At 52.3% G+C, this 24,783-nt stretch overlaps 1 protein-coding gene across 3 annotated transcripts; it reads right to left on the bottom strand.

The window, feature by feature from the left end:
- Positions 1-52: 52 nt before the first annotated feature.
- Positions 53-23,441, bottom strand: FBH1 (F-box DNA helicase 1). Of its 3 annotated transcripts, none has more exons than XM_050325451.1 (22): positions 23,359-23,441; positions 21,200-21,337; positions 19,545-19,700; positions 18,493-19,031; positions 16,280-16,410; positions 15,512-15,647; positions 15,115-15,305; positions 14,387-14,500; positions 13,018-13,109; positions 12,053-12,221; positions 10,733-10,961; positions 9,448-9,535; positions 8,683-8,769; positions 8,419-8,555; positions 7,517-7,616; positions 6,627-6,748; positions 5,383-5,458; positions 4,563-4,760; positions 3,637-3,762; positions 2,764-2,870; positions 2,163-2,297; positions 53-1,338 (listed from the first exon to the last, which is right to left on the bottom strand). In XM_050325451.1, the coding sequence occupies exons 2-22, from the start codon at positions 21,303-21,305 to the stop codon at positions 1,219-1,221; spliced, it is 3,159 nt and encodes a 1,052-aa protein (XP_050181408.1). In that variant the 5' UTR covers positions 21,306-21,337; positions 23,359-23,441; the 3' UTR covers positions 53-1,218. The 3 variants fall into 3 exon arrangements, with proteins under 3 accessions (XP_050181408.1, XP_050181409.1, XP_050181410.1); XM_050325452.1 differs by lacking the exon at positions 23,359-23,441 and adding an exon at positions 22,612-22,635; XM_050325453.1 differs by lacking the exon at positions 23,359-23,441 and adding an exon at positions 20,432-20,529 and having other exon boundaries at positions 21,200-21,463.
- Between the last annotated feature and the right edge of the window lie 1,342 nt (positions 23,442-24,783).

Raw genomic sequence — 24,783 nt, 5'->3', positions numbered from 1 at the left:
TGGTTTTCCTTCATCCACTTGTTTTCCTTGATTTCAGGACAGGCAGCTCTGGTGCCTTTTTTAAGTATAAATATCTATATTTTATATAAAATTACACCGAGCAGTTGATTGATTGACTGACTGGGGGTCTCGGCCGGGATCGGGAAGGGTTGGATTGGACTGGGAGGAAATCCATTTCCTGCAGCACCACGGGCTCGGCAGGCACCAGAATTCCCATGCCTGGAAAAGGGTTGGAAAGCAAGAGCTGGGATTCCATGTTCTTCCCTGGCTGCTGTGCCTCGTCCTCCCGTGGGACGGTGGGAAAACAGCTGGGAGGGAGCTCTGGAGGCTCCTGCTCCGATGGCTTTGCAGTCACATCCCAATCCAAGCGGGAATTCCCGCCCCCAGGGCGAGCGGAGCAGGGAATGTGCTCCTGGAGTCAGCCCTTCCGTGGGAATAATGGAATGCACGAGCCTCCTCCAGCTCTGGGCCGGGATCCGAGGGCAAATCCCTTCCAAAAGCACTTCCAGTTCCGCTCTTCCCCGGCTCGCAGGCTCTGGAATTGCGGCCCAGCGGAGCAAATCCCACTGGCATTTCCAAGAGCTGCTGAGGCACTTCTTGAGGAAGAGGAAAAAAAGGAAGTTTTTAAGGCTTTTCTTTTTTTTTTGGTTGTAAATTGAATTCTGGGATGAAAAGCTCCCTCCAGTTTGTGCCGAACCAGAGCAGTTCTTCCCATGGTCTGGTGCTGGGCAAAGGGAACAGGCTGGGAAAGCCCTTGGCTCAAGGAAGGGGAATTCCTTCCCTGGGAGGGATTAATGATTTCCTCCCGTTGCTGGCCCAGGGAAAGTCCATTTCCCAGAAATAGACTGCTCCTCTGGGAGCTTTCCAGGGTGGCTTTTCCTCTTCTGCCAGTGGATCCGAGGGATTTCAGCCAGGGCTGACGTCAGGGAGGAGGGGGGGATATCCAGAGAAGTTTGGTCACTGTGCCAGAGCTAACAGGGATAATGCTCCGAAATTAATGCTGATCCAGTCCTTAAAGTGCACGTTCTTTGGAATATTCTGCTTCCCAGCTCCTGGAAGGCGAGGCAGAGCTGCAGGGAAGCTCTCCCAGAGCCTGTGGGGTTCCTCTGGAGCCGGGCTGGAATCCCGTTCCAACATCCATCCAAACCCCACTCCGGTACCCGCCTGGTTCCCGAGCTGGGATGTGCCAGCAGGCTTTGGGAAGCTGGCAGGGCTCCCTTAGGGCTGGCAGGGCTGTGTCTGGAGCGCTGGCAGGGAGGTGAGCGCAGCCAGGGGGCCGAAGCGCTGCCGGCTGCAAGGCGGGCACAGGAATCCCCCGGGATCGCGGCTGCCGGTGCTCTGCGGGACGGACAGACGGGAATGTCAGGGAACAGGGAGCTGCAGGAGCACCAGCTCCGCTGCCAGCCTGGGCCACGAGCCCCTCCCAGCCAGGGGAGGGAACAGGGATGTGCCCAAGGCACGGAAACCCCTTATGGACCCATGGAATCGTTTGGGTTGGAAGGATCTCTTTAACATCTGGTCCAACACTCCCCAGCACTTCCAAGGCCACCACTAATCCGTGTCCCCAGGTGCCACATCCACAGGGCTGTTCAATCCCTCCAGGGATGGGGAATCCACCACTGTACAAGCCTTCCCCTGCAGGAGTTTTCCCCAGTATCCCACCTAAAGCTCCCCTGGCCCAGACTGAGGCCGTTCCCTCGTGTCCCTGTGGAGGGATCAGAGCCAGCTGCTGTCCCTTGTCCTGCACGTGGAGCTTCCCAGATTTTCCACGTGGTCACTCCAGAGCTTGGCCTTCGTGGTACCCTCTGGACAAGGCTTCCCCAGAGCCAGAGGGTGGGAGCAAAGGCAAACCAGGGCCCCAAAATCAACTGGTCCTGGGGCCAGGGGTGCTCTGCCAATCCCACAGGGATTGCTCCACGGACCCAGCAGAGGCTCCAGGCTCAGGTGTGGGATCTGACACCACCAAACCCCCAAACTGGCTCCAGCTCAGCCCACACGGTGTCTCAGATGAGAAGTTCAGGAACTAAGGGGGTCTGTGGGAGGTGAACACAACCTGGAACCCCCCTGGGAAGTGCCACGGATGGGGAGTGGTGGGGGTGAGATCCCGGCTCGGAGCAGGGACTGGAGGCTCCCAATCCCAAAATCCCAGGGAAGAGACGTACGTGAGTCAACGGGAGCTTCCTGACAACCAGCCTGGAGCTGGGATCCAACGTGTTTGGGCATCCTGACACGCAGCAGGCGCGGGATGCTCCGTCCTTGGCAGCCTCACTCATCAGCTCCACCCGAAGGAAACGCTCCTAAAAAACAGGGAACAAAGGGAATGACACCCCTCAGAGGCAGCTGAGGTGCTGGAAGAGGTTGCTCCATTATTTTTTTTTTTTAATTCCTTGAAAATGACTTGCAACAGGGCGGGCTTTCAAAGAGAAACAAAATCCCAAATTCCTGATGGTAAAACAAAAAAAAGGCAAGGAGAAGCCAATGGGAAAAGAGGAAGGAAATAAGGGAAGAGCTGGCAGTCCTGCAGACAGGGAAGAGGGAATCTCAGGGGAAGGACTCAGGATCTGTGGAAAAACATCACCCAAATGCAGGAACTGTGGGGGAAAAAACTGCTGCAATCCTGTGTTTTCCCACTGGAATCCCAGCACAGAGCAGAAAACGCGGGAAAAACTCGACCTCAGCTATTGCAGCCCAAATCTACCTGAAACTCAGGATCCTGGGAGAACACAGGAAGGGCTTCTCCTGCCTCGGGAAGGTTTCACTCACCCCAGCCAAGGTCAGGAGGTGCTCCAGAGATTTGGAGAGCAGCAGACACTTCTTAGCCCGTGTGACGGCCACGTAGAGCAGGTTCCACTCATCCTCCGGGACCGCGCCTGGCAGGGAGCAGAGGGGAGCCAGGGATTGAGGGAGCAGGGAGGAACAGCTCTGCCCTCCTGCCAACGCCTCCTCCAGGCTGGCCAAGGGCCCAGGAAGGGCTGCATGGGAGAAGCCGCTCCCAGCTCCATGTTCTCCCGCCTGTGGAGCGCAGACTGGGCACGGGGGGACATTCCCGTGCCTGCATTCCCTCTGCTCCCTGCAGAGAGCCCAGCAACTCCAAAAAACAGGAACCCAAGGAAGGCAGCGGCTTTGCCAAGCCTGGAGCTGCTCCTTCTCTGTTGCTACACAGCTACAGTGGCAGGAATATCCATGGAATCAGAGAATCCTTAAGGCTGGAAAAGCCCTTTCAGACCATGGATTCCAACCATCCCCAGCTCTGTCATCCTCACACCTGACCATGTCCCCAAGTGCCACATCCACAGGGACTGGAAATCCCTCCCAGGGTGGGCACTCCAGCCTGTTCCAGGGCCTGACTGCCCTTTCCAGGAAGGAATTTCCCCAATATCCAACCTGCCCCTCCCCAGCACAGCTTGAGGCCGTTTCCCCTTCTCCTGTCCCTGTTCCCTGGGAGCAGAGCCCGACCCCCCCCGGCTCCCCCCTCCTGGCAGGGACTTGCAGAGCCAGAAGGTCCCCCTGAGCCTCCTTTTCTCCAGGATGAGCCCCCCCAGCTCCCTCAGGAGTTCTCCAGCCCCTTCCCTTCCTGGGACACTTTGTTTTCCCCCTCCCGGCCCAGCCTGGCCCCGCAGGTTGCTGTTCCCTCACCGATGGCCAGGTTGGTTCTCCTCTGGGAAGCGCCGCTCCCAACCGGGGCCTTCACAAAATCATCTGCAACCAGCACCGTGTCGAACTCCAGGCCTTTGGCTTGGTGGACAGTCCCTATGAGATAATCTGGGCCCAGCACACGTGGGAACAGGGAGGAAAGGAGGGAAAATCATCAGGATGGCAGCAAAGGTGGCGGTTTTGAATTTGGTTTCAATGGCTGTTGATTTCATCTCTCCTCAGACGGGAGTCAGAGGCTCCTCTGTCCGGGACTCCTGAGAGCTGGAGGAATTTCCCAGCCCTGGTTTCCAAATGGGAATGTTCTTTATTTGAGGGATTTCCTACCCAATTGCTTCGTCCCCTCCCCACATTTCAGTCAGGGCAACTGAAATATCCACAGAATCACAAACCCATGGAATGCTTTGGGGTGAAGGTACCTGAAGGACCACCCAGGTCCAACCCCAGGGACACCTCCCAGCATCCCAGGCTGCTCCAGCCCGGCCTTGGACACTCCCAGGGATCCAGGGGCAGCCACAGATGCTCTGCGAAATCCAGTCCAGCCCCTCCCCACCCTCCCAGCCAGCAATTCCTTCCCAATCTCCCATCTGTCCCTGCCCTCTGGCACTGGGAAGCCATTCCCTGTGTCCTGTCCCTCCATCTCTTGTCCCCAGTCCCTCTCCAGCTCTCCTGGAGCCCCTTTAGGCCCTGCAAGGGGCTCTCAGGTCTCCCTGGAGCCTTCTCTTCTCCAGGATGAACATTCCCAGCTGTCCCAGCCTGGTTCCAGAGCAGAGGGATCCATTCCCCAAAGCTCCTGTTCAACCTCCCTGCTCCCGAAAAACCAACTCGGCCCAAACTGCGCCTGTTCCCAGGATCAGTCGGATTCGGGACTGAAGGGAGACGTGGATTTGCCCCTTTATCCCTGGATTTACCTGCCAGGGACTCCTGGTACACGTGGGACGCCTCGATCTTCCGCACCAGCTCGGGGATGCGCTCCCGGTACTTGTCGACGATGGAGATCTTCACCTGCAGCTCCCGGTCATCCACGTGCGCCGCGTATTCCTTCAGGCCCGGGAACCCCTGCGTGTCCGCCCACTTCCGGATGAACGGATCCCTGATCTCCAGGTTGTCTGCAGGGAACGGGGACAACAGTGTATTGTGTTTATATCGTATTATATTAAAAAAATTAATGATAAGTACTATAATATTATTAATATACTGTATTATGATAACAAATAAATTATAATATTACAATACATTATTATATCATACATTATATGCCACATCATACTATAATCTAATACACACCTGTTATAATTATCACAATATGTTTATATTATAGATGTGTATATTACATATCAAAATATTATATTATCATAAAATAAATATAATGTAATGTAAAGAGTATAGTATTTATAAGAGTTTATGTTATTTTATTTTAATGAAATTTTAATTATAATGTCTTTGGTTTAGTGTTATTAGTAATATATTATATTGATATATAACAATATTTTAATATAGCAATTATCAATATATAGGAATATATAGTAACAATATTTGTAATTATAATTATAAATAATAAATACACATTGTCTGTATTAGATATATAACTTTTATATTAAAATTAATTATCTATTAATAGATTAATATAGAGCTTGGGTGTGAATTTAAAAAACCAAAACAAACCAGTTTCTTCCCCCGGAGAATTTAAGGAGGCAATGGAAAAGGAAGCTGAAAAAGCCCAGTACTCACCTCTCTCCCTGATTTCTGCAGGCTGGCTGAGTTTCCAGATATCGTAAATCTTGCTCAGGCCAAACCGAGCCAGGCCCTAAAAAACACCCACAAATGGAGTTATTAGCCCCAAAACCTCCTTTTTTTGGGGGGCATTTTTACTTTCAAGAAGTATTTTTTCCCCTCTCCCCCCCACTCCTCATTTCCAAATTCTCTTGGGTTTGTTCCCTCGGAAGAAAATCGTGATTAATTAATTAATTTATTTATTAAGATGATGAAGAGAAATTTATTTATTTATTTATTGGTTAAGATAATTAATTTATTCCGCACTGCAAATTTTTGGGCAGCCACCACTCCAAGGGTTTATTTCCTTTTAATTTGCAGCTTTCTGGTGAAAGAAAAATAAGGTTAAAAATTCGGAATATTGGCCGAAAAATTCCAAAGATCAGCTGAAACAATTCCTGGGGATTTTGAGCTCCTCCCCATTTCCCTCACCCAAAAAAGGCCCCAGTTTTCCCTGGGTTTCCTGGGTGGATTGAGGAGGGATCAAGGCACACAGGGTGGGGATCCGGGATGACCCTGGTACATCCCAAGGCTGTTTCCAGCTTCAATCACTGCTGTTGTCTCCCAAGAAAACATGGAAAATGTTTACTCTTTCCCTGCTTTTACACTCGATTCCAGCTGATTTTTAAATCCAAAGGCACCAGAACCACCTCCAGCTCCTCCAGAAACTTGTTCCATCCCTCTTTTCCTGCCCCCTCCCACTCAAGCCGGATAAAACCGGGATAAATCAGCCTGAAAATGGGATTGAGCCTGCCCGGATTTCCAGGTGGATGGTTCCAAAATTCCTTCCCAGATTCCTGCTTTTCTGTGGAACACCAATGCCAAGGCCAGGAATGCTGGATTTGGGTGTCTGGGACGATGGATTTGGGTGTTTGGGATGATGGATTTGGGTGTTTGGGATTTGGATATTTGGGATGCTGGGATTGGGATGTCGGGTTGTCAGGATTTGGGTGTTTGGGATGCTGGATTTGGGATGTTGGGGTATCAGGATTTGGGTGTTTGGGATGCTGGATTTGGGACGCTGGATTTGGGTGTTTGGGATGAAGGATTTGGGTGTTTGGGATGAAGGATTTGGGACGCTGGATTTGGGTGTTTGGGATGAAGGATTCAGCTGTTTGGGATGCTGGATTTGGGGTGTGGATTGGGGTGCTGGGGATGCTGGATTTGGGGTGTGGATTGGGGTGCTGGCCGCTGTGACGTACCCCGATGAGGTGGATGGGGATGTGTCTGTCCCTCGAGGTGAGTTTGATGGCGTCGTCGAAGACGCTGGAATTGCTGCGGGACAGGAGCGCGATCTGCCCGGCCAGGGAGCCCCGCACGGCACCTGCAGACACACGCGGTCCCACAGTCCCACATGGTCCCACATTCCCACACCTTCCCACATTCCCAGGGATCCGCAGCAGCTGCCGGGAATCCCAGGAATGCCCCACACCACCAGTGCTCAGCTCCCTAGTGCTCCTTCAGGGGGAAATGTACCCTGATTTGATTAATTGAACTGATTTCCAGGTTTGGGAATGGGGTTAACGTGGTTTTGGATGGGAAAGGGGTTGTAGCTCTGGATTTGTTCCTGTATTTAATGTGGATTTAACTGGGGTGTTTGTTTATCACTTTGATACATTTCATTGAGTTCTGCTCGTTAAATTCTGAATTTCATTTAGAAAATAACTATAATAACTATATAACAATCTTTTTTGTATAACTATATGTTAATTATTAGCTATGCTAAACTCAAATGTCATTTCAAATTTCACTTTGAAATGAAAATCTCACTTTGAAATGAAATGTAATGAATTTCATTTAATTGATTATGAATGATTAGTCACTTTATACATTATTTATTGCAAATATTTCTTCCTAACTGAATTTTACAAACTCAATTAACTTTCTAAACATCGAACTCGAAGCGTAAACTCGAATTTACGTTTTACAATCCAATTTTTTCCCTTTAATTTATTCCGCTTGGCATTGACATTCCCTGTTTCCGTTGTCATCAGTTCCCAACGTGGATTAATTATGGGATGCTCAAAGGGATGAATTAGTTAATTGAGGCAGAGTCTGTCCCCGAGCTGGGAGAGGCTCCAGCACAACTCACCCTGTTGGGTCCCGCCCAGCAGGGTCCTGGTGCGGATCCCTTTGCAAACGTCCAGGATTGTGGCTCCCACGTAGGCGATTTCGGGGCCAAACCGGAAACTCTGTGTGGAAAAACCGGGAAAGGGCAGGAAAAGACGAGGAATTTGTTACAATCTGCCAAATAGGGGGAATGACAGAATTCCCACCCGCCTCCCAGACTTCTCTTCCCTTGGAAAAAGCACCAAAAGCTCCTCAGACCATTCCCAGAAATCCTGGTCGTTCCTAAACACAAATGATACAATTCCCATCAAACCATTCCCAGAAATCCTGGTCATTCCTACACCCAAATGATACAATTCCCATCAAACCATTCCTTGAAATTGTGGTCATTCCTACACCCAAATGATACAATTCCCAACAAGCTATCCCTAGAAAATCTGGCCATTCCTAAAACAAAATGATAAAACTCCCACCAACCTTCTGGACAACTTGTCTCCTGGAAAAACACCCAAACCACCCCCCCAAATCTATTCCTAGAAATCCTGGCCATTCCTAAATACAAATGACACAATTCCCATCAAACCATTCCTTGAAATCCCGATCATTCCTAAACCCAAATGATACAATTCCCACCAAGCTATTCCTAGAAAATCTGGTCATTCCTGAACCCAAATGATACAATTCCCACCAACCGCTGCAGCTTGGCAGGAGTTGTTTGGGAACGACCAGGATTTCCAGGAGCAGCTTGGTGGGAGCTGTTTGGGAACGACCAGGTTTTCCAGGAGCAGCCTGGTGGGACCTTTGGACCCCTGCCCCGGAATGCCGAGGGGTGTTTTCCCTGGATTGAGGACGCCCTGGGAAGCACAGCCCCACCTGTGTCAGTAGTGGACAGTCCCACCTGTGTCAGGTATTAAACAGCCCCACCTGTGTCAGGTAGTAGACGTGTGTGTGTGGCACGTCCTGCAGGGTGTTGACGGCGCCACGGAAGGTGTAGATCTGCTGGTGGGGGTCCCCCACCAGGACGAGCCCGCACGGCTGCGACAGCACCACGTCCACGATGGCTGCAGGAGAGCGGCGCCCCCGTCACCCAGAGACACGGCCCAGGGAGCCAGGGCTGGGCCTTAACGTTACACCCGGCCTAAGTCAGGCCCAGGAGAATCCCCCTGGGAATGCCAAGGCTCTGCCCACCTGGAGTGCAATCCTGGGCCTCGTCCACGAAGATGGCGTCGTATCCTGAGAGCTGGGGCCTGCTGAGCTGCCACAGCTTCAGGTACCCTGAGGGGAAGGGCAGGGTGGGGGAGAGGGGAATTCCATCAGCACAACCCCCCCAGAGCCTGCCTTGGATTTTTGGTTGGTTTTTGTTTTGTGGGTTTTGTTGGGTTTTTTTTCCATGTTTCTGACCCTTAAAATAAATCCCTTTTTCCCTTTATTTTGTTTTGGTTTTTTGTGGTTTTTTTTCTTAATGTTTCTGGTCCTTCAAATACATCCTTTTATTCCATTTTTTTTCCTAAATGTTTCTAGCTCTACCTCTGGCCTGGAATTCCCAGGACCCCTGCAAGGTTGCCCAAGTTCCTGCTGCTCGCAGACATTGCTCGGTGTCCCTTGGCCATCCCACGGGAAGGTCGTGCCGGAGCCACAGAAAATGCCCAGAAGGTGTTTTTTCTCAGGTTTTCTGGCACTGTCTGCTCACATCCCGAGGCACCAGAGGAAAGGACACACTGGCAGCAACTTCCAGCTGATTCCCAGACCTAAACACAGAATATCTGTCCAATCTGCACGCATTTGTGATGGAGTATCCTTAAATTCTCCACGTATTTGTCCAAACTCGTTCATTTCATAAAATTGGATGGATGAAAAATCAGGAAGTAGAAAACACAAATCCCCTTCTTTTCCCACCACAGCTCTCTATTCTATTTTTATAACACAAGCATTGCCATTTTTATCCCCTTTTACCATCACAAGTCATCTTGTATCTCTTCTCCACGTCTCCATCCAGCTTTTTCATGTTGCGCCATATTTCTTTGGCCTCTTCCACGATGATCTGCAGATGGGAAAAAGCACCAGGATAACTTGGATAAATTGCTCTGAGCAGACAAATATTCCAAGCACAGATTTTCCCTGAAGCCTTTTTGGGGTTTCTGATCTAAAATTACCTAAAAAGGGGTTAATTTTCTGTATATATTATATAGCTACCTCACTGTTCAGGCACTGGTATAAATATAATCTTAATGTTTTGTTTATTATCTTGTATTTATTAATGATATATTTATTTGGGTGCTTATAAAATCTTGATATACTATTATTATCAAAATACAAACAGACTACAAATAGACTATAAGTAGACTATAAATCTAATGTGAATATAATATAAATAAAATATAAACAAAATAGAAATCAAATATGAATAAAATATGAATCAAATATAAAGGGATCACACCAACAGGGAGAGATCAAATGGGCCCAAAAACACCTTCCCCCCACCCCTCCTTCCTCCCACCTTCTCCCTCCTCCCCTGGCCTCCCATGGGGTCACAGCCTCCTTCCTGCACCCCCTGATCCATCTGGGGCCTCCCCCGGGGTCACAGCCTCCTTCCTGCATCCCCCTGATCCATCTGGGGCCTCCCCTGGGGTCACAGCCTCCTTCCTGCATCCCCCTGATCCTGCAGGAGCTCCCCCATGAGCACAGGAGGGTCTCTCACCCCAATGTCCCCCCCATACACAGGGGGCTCTCTCACCCCAATGTCCCCCCCATACACAGGAGGGTCTCTCACCCCAATGTCCCCCACAGGCACAGAGGGGTCTCTCACCCCAATGTCCCCCACAGGCACAGGGGGCTCTCTCACCCCAATGTCCCCCACAGGCACAGGGGGGTCTCTCACCCCAATGTCCCCCCCACAGGCACAGGGGCTCAGCTGCCCCCCCTGTTCTCCCCCAGGGGCTCCTGGAGCTCCTCCTGCCCCCCAGGTGTCTGCACTGCTGTTCCCACCTTCCCACTCCGCTCTGCCCTGGCTGCAATTCCTTCTGCCCCACAACCCTCTGTCCCTAAATCCGTTATCCCAGACGTGTTACTGCCATTCCTGACCGGCTCAGCCTTTGGCCAGCAGCAGGAATCCCATCCTGGAGCAGCTGGAATCAGCTCCATGGCACGGGGGAAACTTCTGGCACCTTCCAACAGAAGCCACGCCCGCAGCCCCCCCCAAACCCCAGTCCCAATCCCGATCCCAATCCCGACCCCTCACCCGCTTTTCCTCAGGGCTGACGAGCCTCATGTTCCCGTGGGTGTTCCTGAACCAGACGGGCGTGTGCTCCTCGCAGATCTCCTCGTCCGAGGAGGCGAAGAAGCTCTCCAGGGTCTGCGACACCGTCTTGGCCCTGACGAAGAGCGCCTGGCCCTGGCGAGTGCGCAGCAGCGACGCCACGGAGAACACCGACAGCTTGGAGAAGGCCAGCCGGCCCCGCTCCTTGTAGCTGTGCCAGACACAGGGGAGAACACGAACAGGGGGTTAAAACACGGGGAAAGCTTCTGGAGAGCACCGACCCTCCCAAACCCAGCATGTGTGACCCTGTTCAGCCCCACAGCGGAGCAGCTCAGAAATCTGCCCACGTTTTAAAGGAGCGCCTCGGAAATCTGCCCACGTTTTAAAGGAGTGTCTTGAAAATCTGCATACGTTTGCAGTGAAATAATGTTAAAATCTGACTATCTTGAAAATCTGCACCTATTTGTAAGGGAATGCCTTTAAAATCCAACTATCTTGAAAATCTGCACCTATTTGTAAGGGAATGCCTTTAAAATCCAACTATCTTGAAAATCTGCACCTATTTGGAATGAAATACCTTTAAAATCTGAATATCTCTAAAATCTGTACGTACTTGCAATGAAATATCTTTAAATCTGAATATCTTGAAAATCTGCACCTATTTACAACAAACTACCTTTAAAATTTGAATCTCTTTAAAATCTGCACATATTTGCAATGAAATGCCTTCAAAATTTGAATATCTTTAAAATCTGCACCTATTTCTAATATTTCTAATGAAATACCTTTAAAACCTGCACATCTTTGCAAATAAACACCTTTAAGATTTGCACCAATTTGTCACGAAATACCTTTAAAACCTGCACATCTTTGCAATGGAATATCTTAAAACCTGAATTATCTTTAAAATGTGCACCCATTTGCCAAGGAATACCTTTAGAATTAACACCTATTTGCAAATAAATACCTTGGGAATGGGGAAGCGTGGAAAAAGCCATTCCCAAGGGGATTTTTATCTCCCTGGGAACTGCCCCTTGGCCCCTCAACCCCAACCCAAGGGGTTTTTTGGCAGCCCCCTTGTGGCAGAGCAGGGACATGAGGGTTTTCCTAAGGATCCTAAAAATCCAGTTGGATGCCCATAAATCCCACATCCTGGCCCGGCCTGGAGCAGGCGAAATAATTCCCTCCCCTTCAGATCCTGGAGTTTTAATCCCAACCCCCTTTTCCTGATGCTCCTGTTCCCTGAGGAATCCCCAAATCCCTGCTCACTGCTTCCCAGGGAATCCCCAAATCCCTACTCACTGCTTCCCGACGCTCCCAAACGCCAGGGAGTGGAAAGTCTTGCAGGTGACATTCCTGGGAAAGACCCTTCTCCCCTTGTCTGCCACAGCCTTGTTGAAAGTCACATACAGGAAGTTCAGCTCCGGGAATTTCTCCGTGTACTTGGCCAAGGTCGAGGTTTTCCCTGTGCCTGGAGAAGGGAAGGAAGGACAAGATGAGGATTCCGGAGTCCCAAGCTCATGGCAGGAACGTCTGGTGCCTAATGGAGCAAAATCAGCTTTAAGAAAAATTCCAATCTGCAGCCTAAAAGCTTAAAAAAAGAGGGAAAATAGATTGGAAGGTTCATGGGTTGAGACAGGGATGGGGGAGATCCCTCAGGAATTCCCACCACGGGTAAAACAGGCTTGGCTTGAGGGAATTCATCTGATTTATTGGCGATTAAATCAGCGGAGGGAAAAGAGGAATAAAAGCTAAAGCCTAAAACACCTTCTCCTCATCCCTCCCCTCTTCACTCCTGATTTCAGGGAATCAGGGAATTGTTTAGGTGGGAAAACAGATTGGCTCCAGTGTGGGTTCCTTTTTTCCACAGGGTCAGTCCTCCAGGAACTGTTCCAGTGTGGATCCCTTTTTTCCACACGGTCAATCCTTCAGGAATTGTTCCAGTGTGGATCTCTTTTTCCACAGGGTCAGTCCTTCAGGAACAGGCTGCTCCAGTGTGGATCCCTTTTTGCCATGGATACATGGAATCCCTGCCCCAGCACCTGGAGCCTCTCCTCTTCCACCCTCCCTGCCCTGCAGGGCTCTTCTCCCACACATTCCCGCTCCTCTCCCCGCTGGTTTTGTTCCCATTTTGGGGTGGCTTTCCCCTTCAATCCGTTATCCCAGAGTGGATCCCCGGAACGTGCTGTCCCCGGGCAGGAGGCCCTGGATGGGAGGGCACACTGAGGCTCTTCCCGTGGTTTTCCCGTGGCATTCCGGGCTCTCACCTGCAAACGCCATGATCTTCACGATCTGCCCGGGCTGGATCCTGTGGTTCAGAATCCTCTGCTGCTCGTGGGTCAGTTGTACCTCATCACAGCTGGGAAAAAACGGGAAAAACCCACAACAATAAACCAAGGGAAAAGGAATGAAAAGAAATAAAATCCTCCCGCACGAACCCGCTGAGGAGGAAACCAGCTTTGTGCTGGCTGGGGATGGAATCACTGCATTCCCATTCCATAGGAAAGGACAAGGAATAAATGAGTCAATCCAGGGTAAATGCAGCAAAAAGGGAACCAAGCCTGGATCTCCAGAGGCCAGGGAAGTGTCTCACTCCTTGTTGTCCTTCTTTTCTAGGCAGCAAGCAGCAAAAAATGCTAATATTTATCAATAATTTTTAATCTCTCTCTCTATGCATAGATATAAAAATTATATATAATTATAATTATACACTGTATATCTAAAATGAACATAAACACAAATCTACCACATAAACATAAAAAATAATGACGAAAAGAAATAATAAAGATATAAATGATATCCAAGCAAGCAAATAAATAAATAAATGTTGGTGTTAACACTTCTCTGGCAGGATCCAGAAACCAGGCGTGGAGTCAAGATCCCGCTCCCTTGTTTCTTTCCTGGTGTTCAGAAAGGAAAACCACATTTTCTGGGGGCTACAGGAGCACCAGCAACAAGCCAACCCCTGCCTGGGCTGCCTGAACTTCGAGTTTCTGCAGGAATGACGTGTTAAAATTCCAGCAGGGACTTCCCTCCTTCCAGAGCTCCACATCCCTAGGGAAAGGGAGGATTGGGGAGGGGATTTTGGGGGTGATTTGGACTCTGTGAACACACAGAACTGTGTCCTGCTGATCCATGATGTGGAGCCAGGCTGGGACAGCTGGGGGGGTTCCCCTGGAGAAGAGAAGGCTCCAGGGAGACCTGAGAGCCCCTGGCAGGGTCTAAAGGGGCTCCAGGAGAGCTGGAGAGGGACTGGGGACAAGGCCTGGAGGGACAGGACACAGGGAATGGCTTCCCAGTGCCAGAGGGCAGGGTCAGATGGGAGATTGGGAAGGAATTGCTGGCTGGGAGGGTGGGGAGGGTCTGGAATCAGTTTATCCTTAATGTCCCTCCCAAACCATTCCATGAATCCAGGACAGACCCATCAGTGCATTTAAACTCAGCCTGGTAATCCGATTTTTCCAGGTTTAGGGCCCCAGATTCTGGTTTTCCTCTGGCAGTGGAGGTGGAAAGAAGCAGGATAAGGAGCTGCACGAGTCCATACCCACCTGTCCCCAACATGAAACACTTGCTCCCCTTTCCCTGGAGCGTCCAGCATTCCCTCAGGACCCCTTGGATCACCTGGAAAAGAGTTACCTGGACCATAAGTCCCGCCTGCAGCGCGAGGCCAGCGTGTCCTCTTCCACATTCGCAGCGGTCACAGAGGAATTCTCCATCAGGTACAAGCAGTAGAAAACGTTGTAATGGATCCTGGGAGAGAGGAAAAAACAGAAACTGCCACTGGAAATCCACAAACAACAAAGGAAATCTCGTAAAACACCACCAATGCCTCGGATAATTCCAACAGAAGGCCTGGAGCGCTCAGGGAGCTGCGGGAGATGATTGATAATGAGATAATTAATTATTAATATTAAAACAAAGTGAATTCCTGGCTATAAATTCCTTTTCCGGAGCAGTTCCTTCCCAGTTTTCTCCTCAGAAGAATTTACCTGTGTCCTTAATCCTCATTTTATCCTCACTGTGATCCCAAAGGGTTTCACCTGCACTTCGAGGTGAACAAGAGGCACAGGATGGATCCCAAAGCACGGGGAGGAGGATCCCATGGGACTTGGAGTGAAGGAAGAACCAGTGTCAGGGAGGGGCACGGAGTGATGGGACAAGGGGGAAGCCACATTAAGAAGAAGGAGGGAAGTTTGGTTGGATATTGGGAAGGAATTGCTGGCTGGGAGGGTGGGCAGGGCCTGGCCCAGGGTGCCCAGAGGAGCCGTGGGCTCCTCATCCCTGGAAGTGTCCGAGGGTGGGTTGGAGCCAGCGGGATGGTGGGAGGTGTCCCTGCCCGTGGAATCGGAGCGGGATGGCCTCACCTGTTGGTGATGGGGATGTTCCTGTCCCTCATGGCAAACAGCAGCGTGGCGATGCAGTAGAGCACCTCGGTCACCTCCAGCACCGACAGGTTGGAGCGGGGTCTCCTCACACACTCCAGCAGGCTCTGGATGTCGCCCACGCTGTCGGAGAACAGCACCATGACTGCAATGATGGCCCACATCTTCTCAGCCTGGCACAGGGAAAGGCGAGGAAAGCTTGGAGCCTTTAGGAGCAGGTGAACTGCTTCGACCCTCAGAACTCCCCAGGAATTCCATGACAAACAGTTCAATCCTCCTCGGTCTCAAATAACGCCCCAGAGGGAGAGCCTTTAGATGCAGGAACACCCTCGAGGTTTAAATAAAGCTTCAATAAAGCCCTAACAAACGTGAAACCCACCCCTGTGCTGCTCTGCAGATGGGGTAGCTTGTTGGCCACGCACACTTGGGCCTTGGAGAAGAGGTGGTGGCTCCCCAAGCACCGGAGCACCACGCTGGGATCCACCTTCCCCCTGACGGGCGTGGCCGACACCAACCTGTGCGGGAGGACAGGAGTTACAGGAGAACAGAGTCCCCAGCTCAGCAATTCCCCTCAGAGCACCCCAGGGAGGCTGCAGCAGCTCTGCCTGTGCCTGGCTGGCTGTTATCCCAAATCTGCACCGGCTGAAATACTCAGAATTTCCAGCCCATTCCAGTGCCAGGAGACATTTAGACAAGTGACTCCCAGGTCTGAAATACTTTCATCTGCAAGTTCCTTCTGGCTCTCTCCAGGTCTGCTTCTAGTGGAAGGTGTGCCTGGTTTGGAACTGGATGATCTTCAAGGCCCCTTCCAACCCAGAGCATTCCATGATTCCAGAGGTCAGATCCACCTTGCTCCTAATTCGACACTCATTTGCTACATAAAATTGGCCTCTGGACCACAGAGATCTGAGCAAAGCCCTTGGTTTTATCAAGGACAGAACAGGAAAAGGGACAGCTTTTTCCCCATTTTCCAGAACCCCATCAGTGATTTTTTTACCACTACAATAATTCCCCCTCCCTCATTTTCCTGCACAGCTCCTGCCCCTTTGGGAGACAAACCCACCCCTCTCCTGGTGATCCCTGGGATAAGATGGGAGGAGCCCCAAAGCAAGGGAGGCCTGGGGCTCTCCAGGTGAATTGGACTCACGTGACCAGCCCCAAGACACATCCTTCCTGCTCCTCTGTGATGGAGAAATCCTGCAGGATCTGCTCCACTCTGCGCAGGGCTGACTCCTCCCTCAGCAGGTACTGGTGGTACAGCTTTTTCCAAGGAATGAACTGCAGTGGGAAGCACAAACCCACTGGCTTTCACCTCACAGCATTGCCAAACAGGTTTCTGGTGGCAAATAAGCCCCCAAAAAAGCTGATTTCCAAAGACCTGGAGTTCAAAAAGCAGCTTGGTGGGGACAGATACCTGACAGGAGATTGGGAAGGAGAGAGAAAACTCAGGAAAGAAAGGCTCAAAGGCTGGAAATATGGCCATAAAAAGCTGTTTTTTCCTGGAAGGATGGGAACAGGGTGATGCTGGTGCAGTTTGAAATATCAAAGCATGAGAAAAAAGGGGGATATTTTCAGCCCCATTGCCCAGCTCAGCCCCAAGCAGGGTCTGAGTGCTTAAAAACCCCTGTGTCCCTGAAGCCCTGCCCTCCCCCCACAGCTCCTGCTTGGACTTCTCCAGGAAAAAACAGGGAGGACTCTGCATTTTGGGCTGTGTTGGGGAGCGAAGAGCAGATCTGGGAGAGGATTTCAGGCACATTTTCCATGTGTCTCTCCAGCTCCTCACTCAGCCCACACACTTGCTGTGACCTGCCCCAGGCTCTGATTAATAAATCCCCTGGGGTGGATCAGAGTGAAAGGACACTGAACAATCTCTGTTTGTAAACACAGATGTGGAGGGTTTCTTTGGGCACAATTTTGCTTCAAAGGTAAATGTGTGTGTCCATTCTGGGTGGTACCATCTGTGTCTCTCACCCACAGCAACACGGTGCAAAGATGAGCTTTAGGGAAAATGCACGAGGGAGAGGAAGGGAAAGGAAGGATAAGGGTGGAAGGACATAGCACTCCAGGGGTGGCCTCCCCAGGTCCCAGCACAGGGGCACAGTCCCTGCCCTGCTCCTGCTGCCACACTGCTCCTGAGCCAGGCCACGAGCCATCGGCCTTCTTGGCCCCCTGGGCCCCCTCTGGCTCCTGTTCAGCCTCCTGGCCATCCCAGCTCCCAGCTCCCTTCCTGCCTGGCTGCTCTGCAGCCCCTCTGGCCCGGCCTGGAGCCACAGGGGGTTGCTGTGGCCCTTGGGTGGTGTCCCATCTCCAGAGACAGCTGCCTGCTGTGCATCACCCTGCTCCAGCACTGCAGATGCACAGCCTGGGCTGGATGAGGACACAGGCACGAGAAAAGGGATTCTCCTGCCTGGCAGGACCTGCCCCTTCCCAGGCTCTCCCCTTCCCTGGAAATCCAGCTGGCAGCCCCAGGCAGGCGCCTGCAGCCCGGAGAGCCGGACAGCGGCACCCACTCATCCCTCCAGACGGTCCCTGGGCAGCACCCGGGGAGGGGGGGCTTTGCTGGGGGAGCAGCTGCCTCTCTGCAGTTTGCCAAAGCCTTTTGGTGCTCCCAGAAGGTGTAAATCATTAACTGGTTCAGTCTCTGCCAAGGCTGATGACTGACAGAGCAGGACACCTCCCGCGCTGTGCCCATTCCCGTCCAAATTCGTGGGAATGGCACGAAGGAGGACTCTGGATCTCCACCAGAGTCTGGGCTGACATCAGTCTCCACCACTCCCACCTCAGGCTGAGGAGCCTCCTGGTCCAAGCTGGGTAATTCCAGGGTGAACAGTGAGTGGAGAGCTGTCTCGGAGACACCTCAGGTGGGATCCTCCCTCCTGCCAAAACGGGCTCCCAACTTTATCTGGACTTCAGATGAACCCAACTCCATAAAAACAGAGCTCAAGGCCTTTCCTCTACACCCACCTGGCCACAACAGACACTGCAGAGGCTGGAGGACAGTGACCTAACACCAGCCATGAGAACACACTTCCCAGTCTTCCAGCAGGAATTCCCTGCAAGGCCACAAGGAAAAGAGTGGAGTGGGATTTTGTGGAGCCTCACAGGATGCTCCTTTTCCATGGAGGGGAAGAATGTAAAAAGGGGCGTTGCCCCAACGTTGATCTCTGGATCCAGACTGACACCTGAAGATGGTCCAGGAGACCAAAAAATGACAGAAGAGCCAATAAAATAGGAGTGAAAAAAGGGATTTAAAGGAACAAAGAGACACACACAGAGCATGGATGGTTGGGAGGAGCCACAGCAGGACAGGACAGAGCAGGAGAAGGGACAGGCTGGAATGAATCCCAGGGAATTCCTTACCAGTGGATCCCTGACTATGTCCCTCCAGCAGCGACACACCAGGCTCAGGCTCTGGTACAGATCAGTCACGGGCAGGAAGGCAAAGATGTTCCTGAGGACTTCGACAGGCAGCTCATCCAGACTGCCCTGGGGCTCCTCCCAGCTCCGAGTGCCCAGGAGCCCGTAGTGTGAATCAGGGACTGGCTCCACCTCCACATCCTCTGGTTCCGGCTTGACCTGGCTGAGCTCTGGAGGAACCAGCAGCTCCTCCTCAGGCTCCCCCCACAAATCCCGCTCAGGGTTGGGGGTTCCTGAGGCTGCAGCGGCGCGGGGCCGCTTCCTGGAGCTCCCCCTGGGAGCTGGCACCGAGTCCTCCTCCTCCAGGAGCACGGAGCAGTCGCTGCTGATGTCCGTGTGGCTGCTGAAGGAATCATCAGCGCCGGGGAGAAGGGGATCCCCCGGCTCCTCTTTGGTCCCACAGTTCTTCGTCCCACCAGCACCTGCTTGTTGCTTCTGGGATCTCCCAAAGAAATCCAGGATGTTCATCTGCTGGCCTTGTCCTGCCCAGGGAGGAAGAGCGGGAGTGAATTCCATGGAAACCTGAGCTAGCAGGGACACCTGAGGCTGTGCACACAACAGGAGGGAAGTAGCCAAAGGAACTCTTTTTCACGGAATTATGGAAGGGTTTGGTTGGGAAGGACCTTGAAGATCATCCACAGTTCCAACCCCAACACCTTCCACTGGCCCAGGTTGCTCCAGCCTGGCCTTGGACACTCCCAGGGATCCAGGGACAGCCACAGCTTCTCTGGGAAATCCAGTCCAGCCCCTCCCCACCCTCCCAGCCAGCAATTCCTTCCCAATATCCCACCTATCCCTGCCCTCTGGCTCTGGGAAGCCATTCCCAGTGTCCTGTCCCTCCATCCCTTGTCCCCAGTCCCTCTCCAGCTCTCCTGGAGCCCCTTTAGGCCCTGCAAGGGGCTCTCAGGTCTCCCTGGAGCCTTCCCTTCTCCAGGATGGACATTCCCAGCTGTCCCAGCCTGACTGCAGCGCAGAGCATTCCCAACCCAACGCACCTCTGTGGGCTCTCCGTGGCTGGGTGGGATGCAGGCCCCTGTTGCCGTCTCCTCTCGCCCGGCTCTGGCTCAGGGGCTGTGTGAGGGCGGTCGAGCTCCGGGCCAGGGCAGCGCACTCGGGGGCCGTGAGGTGCCTCTTCCTGGAGGGCTTCATCCCTTCGGACACGCACAGAGAGGGAAAACCCCACATGCAAGTGTTGGGGAGCAGCAGTGACAGTGCAGGGGGGCAGCACGGGGACAAAAGCACTTCCCCCCTCAGGAACTTTAGAGGCCCCCCCCCGGTGTTTCAGGGGGGGTTCCCTGGATAAACAGGGCCTGGAATGATAGGATAACATGGAATGGGTCTAAACTGACAGAGGGTGGGTTTAGGTTGGATAGTGGGAGGGAGTTCCTGGCTGGGAGGGTGGGGAGGGGCTGGACTGGATTTCCCAGAGGAGCTGTGGCTGCCCCTGGATCCCTGGGAGTGTCCAAGGCCAGGCTGGAGCAGCCTGGGACAGTGGAAGGTGCTGGGATTGGATCTGGATGATCTTTAAGCTCCCTTCCAACCTAAACCCTCCCAGGATTCCATGATTCTATCTGCAGTCACCCCAACATGGATTTCACCCCTGTCCCTGCTCCTCACACTCTTTGGAACAGGCAGACCACAAAAAATCCAGAATCCTTCCACATTTTCCAGCTTTCCCTCCAACACAGCACGGAGGAAACAGCCACAGCACCCGTGTAAATGCAGCGTATCCCCCGCATCTCCAAGGACGCTGAACCCCATGGGAGAGACCCCAAATCCAAGCTGGGATCCTCCCTCAGGGAGGAAACACAACCCACTTCCACTCAGGGAACAGCACAAAACTCTCTTGAGAGTTTACCTGAATAAAACAGTAAAACCTTACTTGAAATAAAGCACAAATAACTCCAATTCCTTCTTCCAAACCCACAGCACGGGATGAGCTCCCTCCTGACTCCGCCCACGTGGTTTCACTTTCGCTTCCTTTAATTAATTAACTTATATTTAACTCATTTAGAACAGTCCCAGATGGATCCACTGACCTCCTCCAGCAGGATCCAAGGATCAGCTGGTTCATCCCTTGGGATGATGGGTGGATTTGAGGATTTTGGGGGGGTTTTTCCACCCCGAATCACCCCATGATTGTGCTGCTTCCTCCTTTTCAGCCACCTCAACTCAGCACTAAAACCACACCGGGCTCCCCAGGGGGGCTCTTTTCTCACTCTCATTTTTCCTCAAAGGGTGGAAAATGAGGCCAGAAGCAGCAGCCCAAGCCATTCCCGGGGGATTTAGGGACATCTTTTAGTGCAGGACTGAGGGAATGGTTGGACTCGGTGATCTTAAGGATCTTTTCCAACCTAAAGGATTCTGAGACTTTTACTTAAAAATGGGATTTCTCGCTCGATAGTGGAAATTTTTTTGGATTAAACAGCACAAATCACTGAAGGGCCTCAATTCTTTTAAGCACAAGGTCATGACCAGGGTCAGATTTGGGATCCCAGCTCCGTGCCTGTTGCTGGAGCTGTGGGACACCCCTCGGATCCGCTGTAGGACTGGGGCAAAACCTCTGCTCCCCCAGCCCAGGGTCACAAAAACCCCTCCCACTGGAGAGGATTCCAGCCCAGCAATGCAACACAACCCGCTCAGGCTTCACCTGCACTCCCATTTTTCCCGCTTTCCCCAGGTTTTCCGTGGGTGGCAGCAGCCGGTGCTGAACAAGGGTTGTGCTGCAGGGCCCTGCCAGGGTTCAGGGATTCCATCCCATGGGAATGTCAGCCAGGACACATTCCAGCTGCCAAGGGATGGGGCTGGGATCAGGACAGGGGAAACTCCAGGGGCCACTCCCCATCCCTTCCCAGCACGTTGTTCCCAAAGCCCTTCCCCACACGGATGCACCGATCCCATGGCACCCACACGGAGAGATCCCCAGAGCAGCCCCCCCAGATCCAGACCCCCCCATATCCCAGACCTGCTGCCCCCATTTCCAAAGTTCCCCCCTCAAGTTCCAAAGGTCTCTTCATTCCCAAGTCCTCCCATGCCAAGCCCCCCCATTCCCAAGGTCCCCTCAATGCCAAGGGTCCCCCACAATTCCAATACCCCCCATTCCCAAGGTCCCCTCAATGCCAAGGGTCCCCCAATTCCAATCCCAATTCCCAAGGCCCCCTCAATGCCAAGGGTCCCCCCAATTCCAATCCCCTATTCCCAAGGCCCCCCCTAAACCCTTTTCTAACCCTCTCTCAGCCAAGGCTCCCCCTGCTTGCCCTCCCCCCAATGCCAAGGGTCCCCCATTCCTAAAAGCCCCCCATTTCCAAGGCTCCCCCCCAGTGCCAAGGGACCCCCTTTTCTAACCCCTTCTCAGCTAAGACCCCCCTGTGCCCCCCAATTCCAAGGGTTCCCCAATGTCCCCCATTCCCAAGGCTCCCTCCCGTGCCCCCCTCATGCCAAGGGCCCGCCTTTTCCAACCCCTTCTCAGCCAAGGGCCCCCTGCTCGCCCCCTCCCACTCGCAAGACCCTCCCCAACGCCAAGGGTCCCCCCAGTGCCAAGGGAGCGCCTTTACCCCCTCCCTGCCCGCCCCCTCAATCCCAAGCGCCCCCCATTTCCAAGTCTCCCCAATCCCTGATACCCCCTCCACTCCCAAGGCTTCCGCACCGCCCAGGAGCCCCCCAGTGCCCAGGCCCCCTTTTCAGCCTCCCCAGTGCCCAGACCCCCTTTCCAGCCCCCTCAGTGCCCAGGTCCCCCTTTTCAGCCCCCCAGTGCCCAGACCCCCTTTCCAGCCCCCCTCAGTGCCCAGGTCCCCCTTTCCAGCCCCCTCAGTGCCCAGGTCCCCTTTTCAGCCCCCCAGTGCCCAGGTCCCCCTTTTCAGGCCCCCCAGTGCCCAGGCCCCCTTTCCAGCCCCCTCATCCCAGGAGCACCCCCAGTGCCCAGGTCCCCTTTTCAGCCCCCCAGTGCCCAGGAGCCCCCAGTGCCCAGGCCCCCATTTTCGGCCCCCCAGTGCCCAGACCCCCAATTCCCGGGACCCCTCCCGCCCCCTGTGTCCCCAGAATGGTCTCGCCCCCCCCACTCACCCCCTCCCGCCGCTCTCGACCCCGCGCTCCGCCGGCCCCGCCCCTCCCCTCCTCCGACCAATCAGAGACCGCCCCGCCCCCGGCGCCGACCAATAGCGCTTCACTTCCGGGTTGGGGCGGGACAGGGGCCGTTTCCCGCGGGCCACGGTGGTGACGTCACGCCCCCGAATGTGACGTCACCGCGGCGCGCGGGTGGGTTGGAAAAGCCAGGAATGAGCCCGTGGGGTGGGAATGAGGGAAAAGGGGGGAAACTCGGGGGGGTCCCGCCCTGAGGGATCCTGGGATTCCCGCGGCATGAAGGGAGTTCGCGCTTCTCCCGAGGGAAAAGGGAATTCCTCCCGTGGTTTGGAGGGAAAAGGGAATTCCTCCCGGGGTTTGGAGGGAAAAGGGAATTTTTCCCGGGGTTTGGAGGGAAAAGGGAATTCCTCCCGGGGTCTGGAGGGAAAAGGGAATTCCTGGTTGGTTTTTTTTTTGCGGGGAACGGGGAATTCCAGCTCTTCCTGGAGGAGACGCTGGTGTCTGGTTGTCCAGAGGGAGAGGGAAATCGTTAAATCTTCCACAAGAAAGAAGGGAAACCCGTGTTTTCCCCAGGGAAAGGGAAATCCCTGGATTTCCAAGGGTCTTCTGGTTTTCCTAAGAGGAAGAGGGGTTATTTTAGTTTTCCTGAGGGGAATGGGAATGTCTGTGTTTCCACAGGGAGAGGCCGCGTTCTGATTCTCCCGAGGGCAGATTAAATCCCTGTTTTACCTGAGGGAGACGCCGATTCCCGTTTTTCCAGGTGGAAAAGGAGAATCCCGTTTTTCCTGAGGGAGTGGCTCTTTCCTTGTTTTTCCAAGGAGAAAAGGGAAGTTTCTGGTTTTCCTAAAGGAAAAGAAAAATCCGGGTTTTTTTTGAAGGGAAAGGAAATTTCTGCTTTTCCTGAAGGAAGGTCCATTTTCTGACAGCTCCCGAGGGGAAAGGAGGAATTACGGATTTTCTGGAGGAAGAGGCAGGTTCCTGGTTTTCCTGGGGAAAAAAAAGAGGAATACACGTTTTTCCTGGGGAGGAGACGGGTTCCTGATTTTTCCTGAGGAAAAGGGGATTTTCTGGAGGGAAATTTGGGTTCCATTTTTCCTGCTGGAAAAGGAAATTTTTCCTGAGGAAGAGGCCCCTTCCTGCTTTTCCTGAGGGAAAAGAACTTCCTTCTCCCGGGGAAAATTCACTTTGTTTTTCCAGTGGGAAAAAAGACATTTTTTTTTCAGTGGAAAAGGAAATTTCTGTGTGTTTTGTTTGTTTGTGTTTGTTTTCATTTTTGTTTTGTGGGTGTGTGGGGGTTTTTTTGTTTTGTTTGGTTTGGTTTTTTTTTTGTTTTGTTTTAGTTTTTTTTCCCCGAGGCAGAAACTGGTTCCTGGTTTTCCCAAGGATAAAGGGAATTTCTTTGCTCCTAAAATATAGGGCAGTTCCTTCTTTTCCTGAGGGAGAGGCTGGATCCTGCTTTTCCAGAGGGAAAATTTAATTTCTGCTTTTCCAGAAGGAACCTTTGGTTCCTGTATTTCCCAAGAGAAAAGGAATCTCCTGGTTTTCCCAAGGGAAAGCCCCAATCCTGGTTTTTCTGAGGAAAAGCAAATCTTACTCTCTGGAAGGAGAGATCACTTCCCAGTTTTCCCAAGGGAAGAGGATATTTATGGTTTACCAAGGCAGTGGCTGGTTCCTGGGTTTCATAAAGGGAGAGGAAATTCCTGGTTTTCCTGAAGAAATTCCTAATTTTCTGGAAGGAAGAGGAAAATTTTAATTACCCTGAGGGAAAAGGGAAATTTTAATTATCCTGAGGGAGAAAGGAAATTTTAGTTACCCTTAAGGAAAAGGGAAATTTTACTTATTCTGAGGGAAAAGAAAATTTCAGGTTATCCTGAGGGAGAAGGAAATTTTTTGTTATCCTGAGGGAGAAGGAAAATTTTACTTACTCTGAGGGAGAGGGAGATTCCTGGTTATCCTGAGGGAAATAAAATTTTAATCATCCTGAAGGAAAGGGAAATTTCTAGTTATCCTGAGGGAAAAGGAAATTTTACTTACCCTGATGGAGAAGGGGAATTCCTTCTCCCTCTCCTGAGGGAGAAGGAAAATTTTAGTTATCCTGAGGGAGAAGGAAATTTCTGGTTATCCTGAGGGAAAAGGAATTTTTACTTACCCTGA

Source organism: Myiozetetes cayanensis, unplaced genomic scaffold (assembly GCF_022539395.1).
Source record: "Myiozetetes cayanensis isolate MyiCay16 unplaced genomic scaffold, myiCay2020 scf3, whole genome shotgun sequence".
Taxonomy (NCBI): Eukaryota; Metazoa; Chordata; class Aves; order Passeriformes; family Tyrannidae; genus Myiozetetes; species Myiozetetes cayanensis.
This window is presented reverse-complemented; position numbering and strand designations above follow the sequence as displayed.

Excerpts from the sequence above, each read along its gene's own strand:
- FBH1 (XM_050325451.1), bottom strand. The coding sequence starts at position 21,305 with ATGGAATCCCTGAACCCTGGCAGGGCCCTGCAGCACAACCCTTGTTCA. Across the intron at positions 15,648-16,279 it reads TGTGTCTTGGGGCTGGTCAC|GTTGGTGTCGGCCACGCCCG; the intron begins GTGAGTCCAATT and ends CCTCCCGCACAG. Across the intron at positions 3,763-4,562 it reads GTACCAGGAGTCCCTGGCAG|ATTATCTCATAGGGACTGTC; the intron begins GTAAATCCAGGG and ends TGCTGGGCCCAG.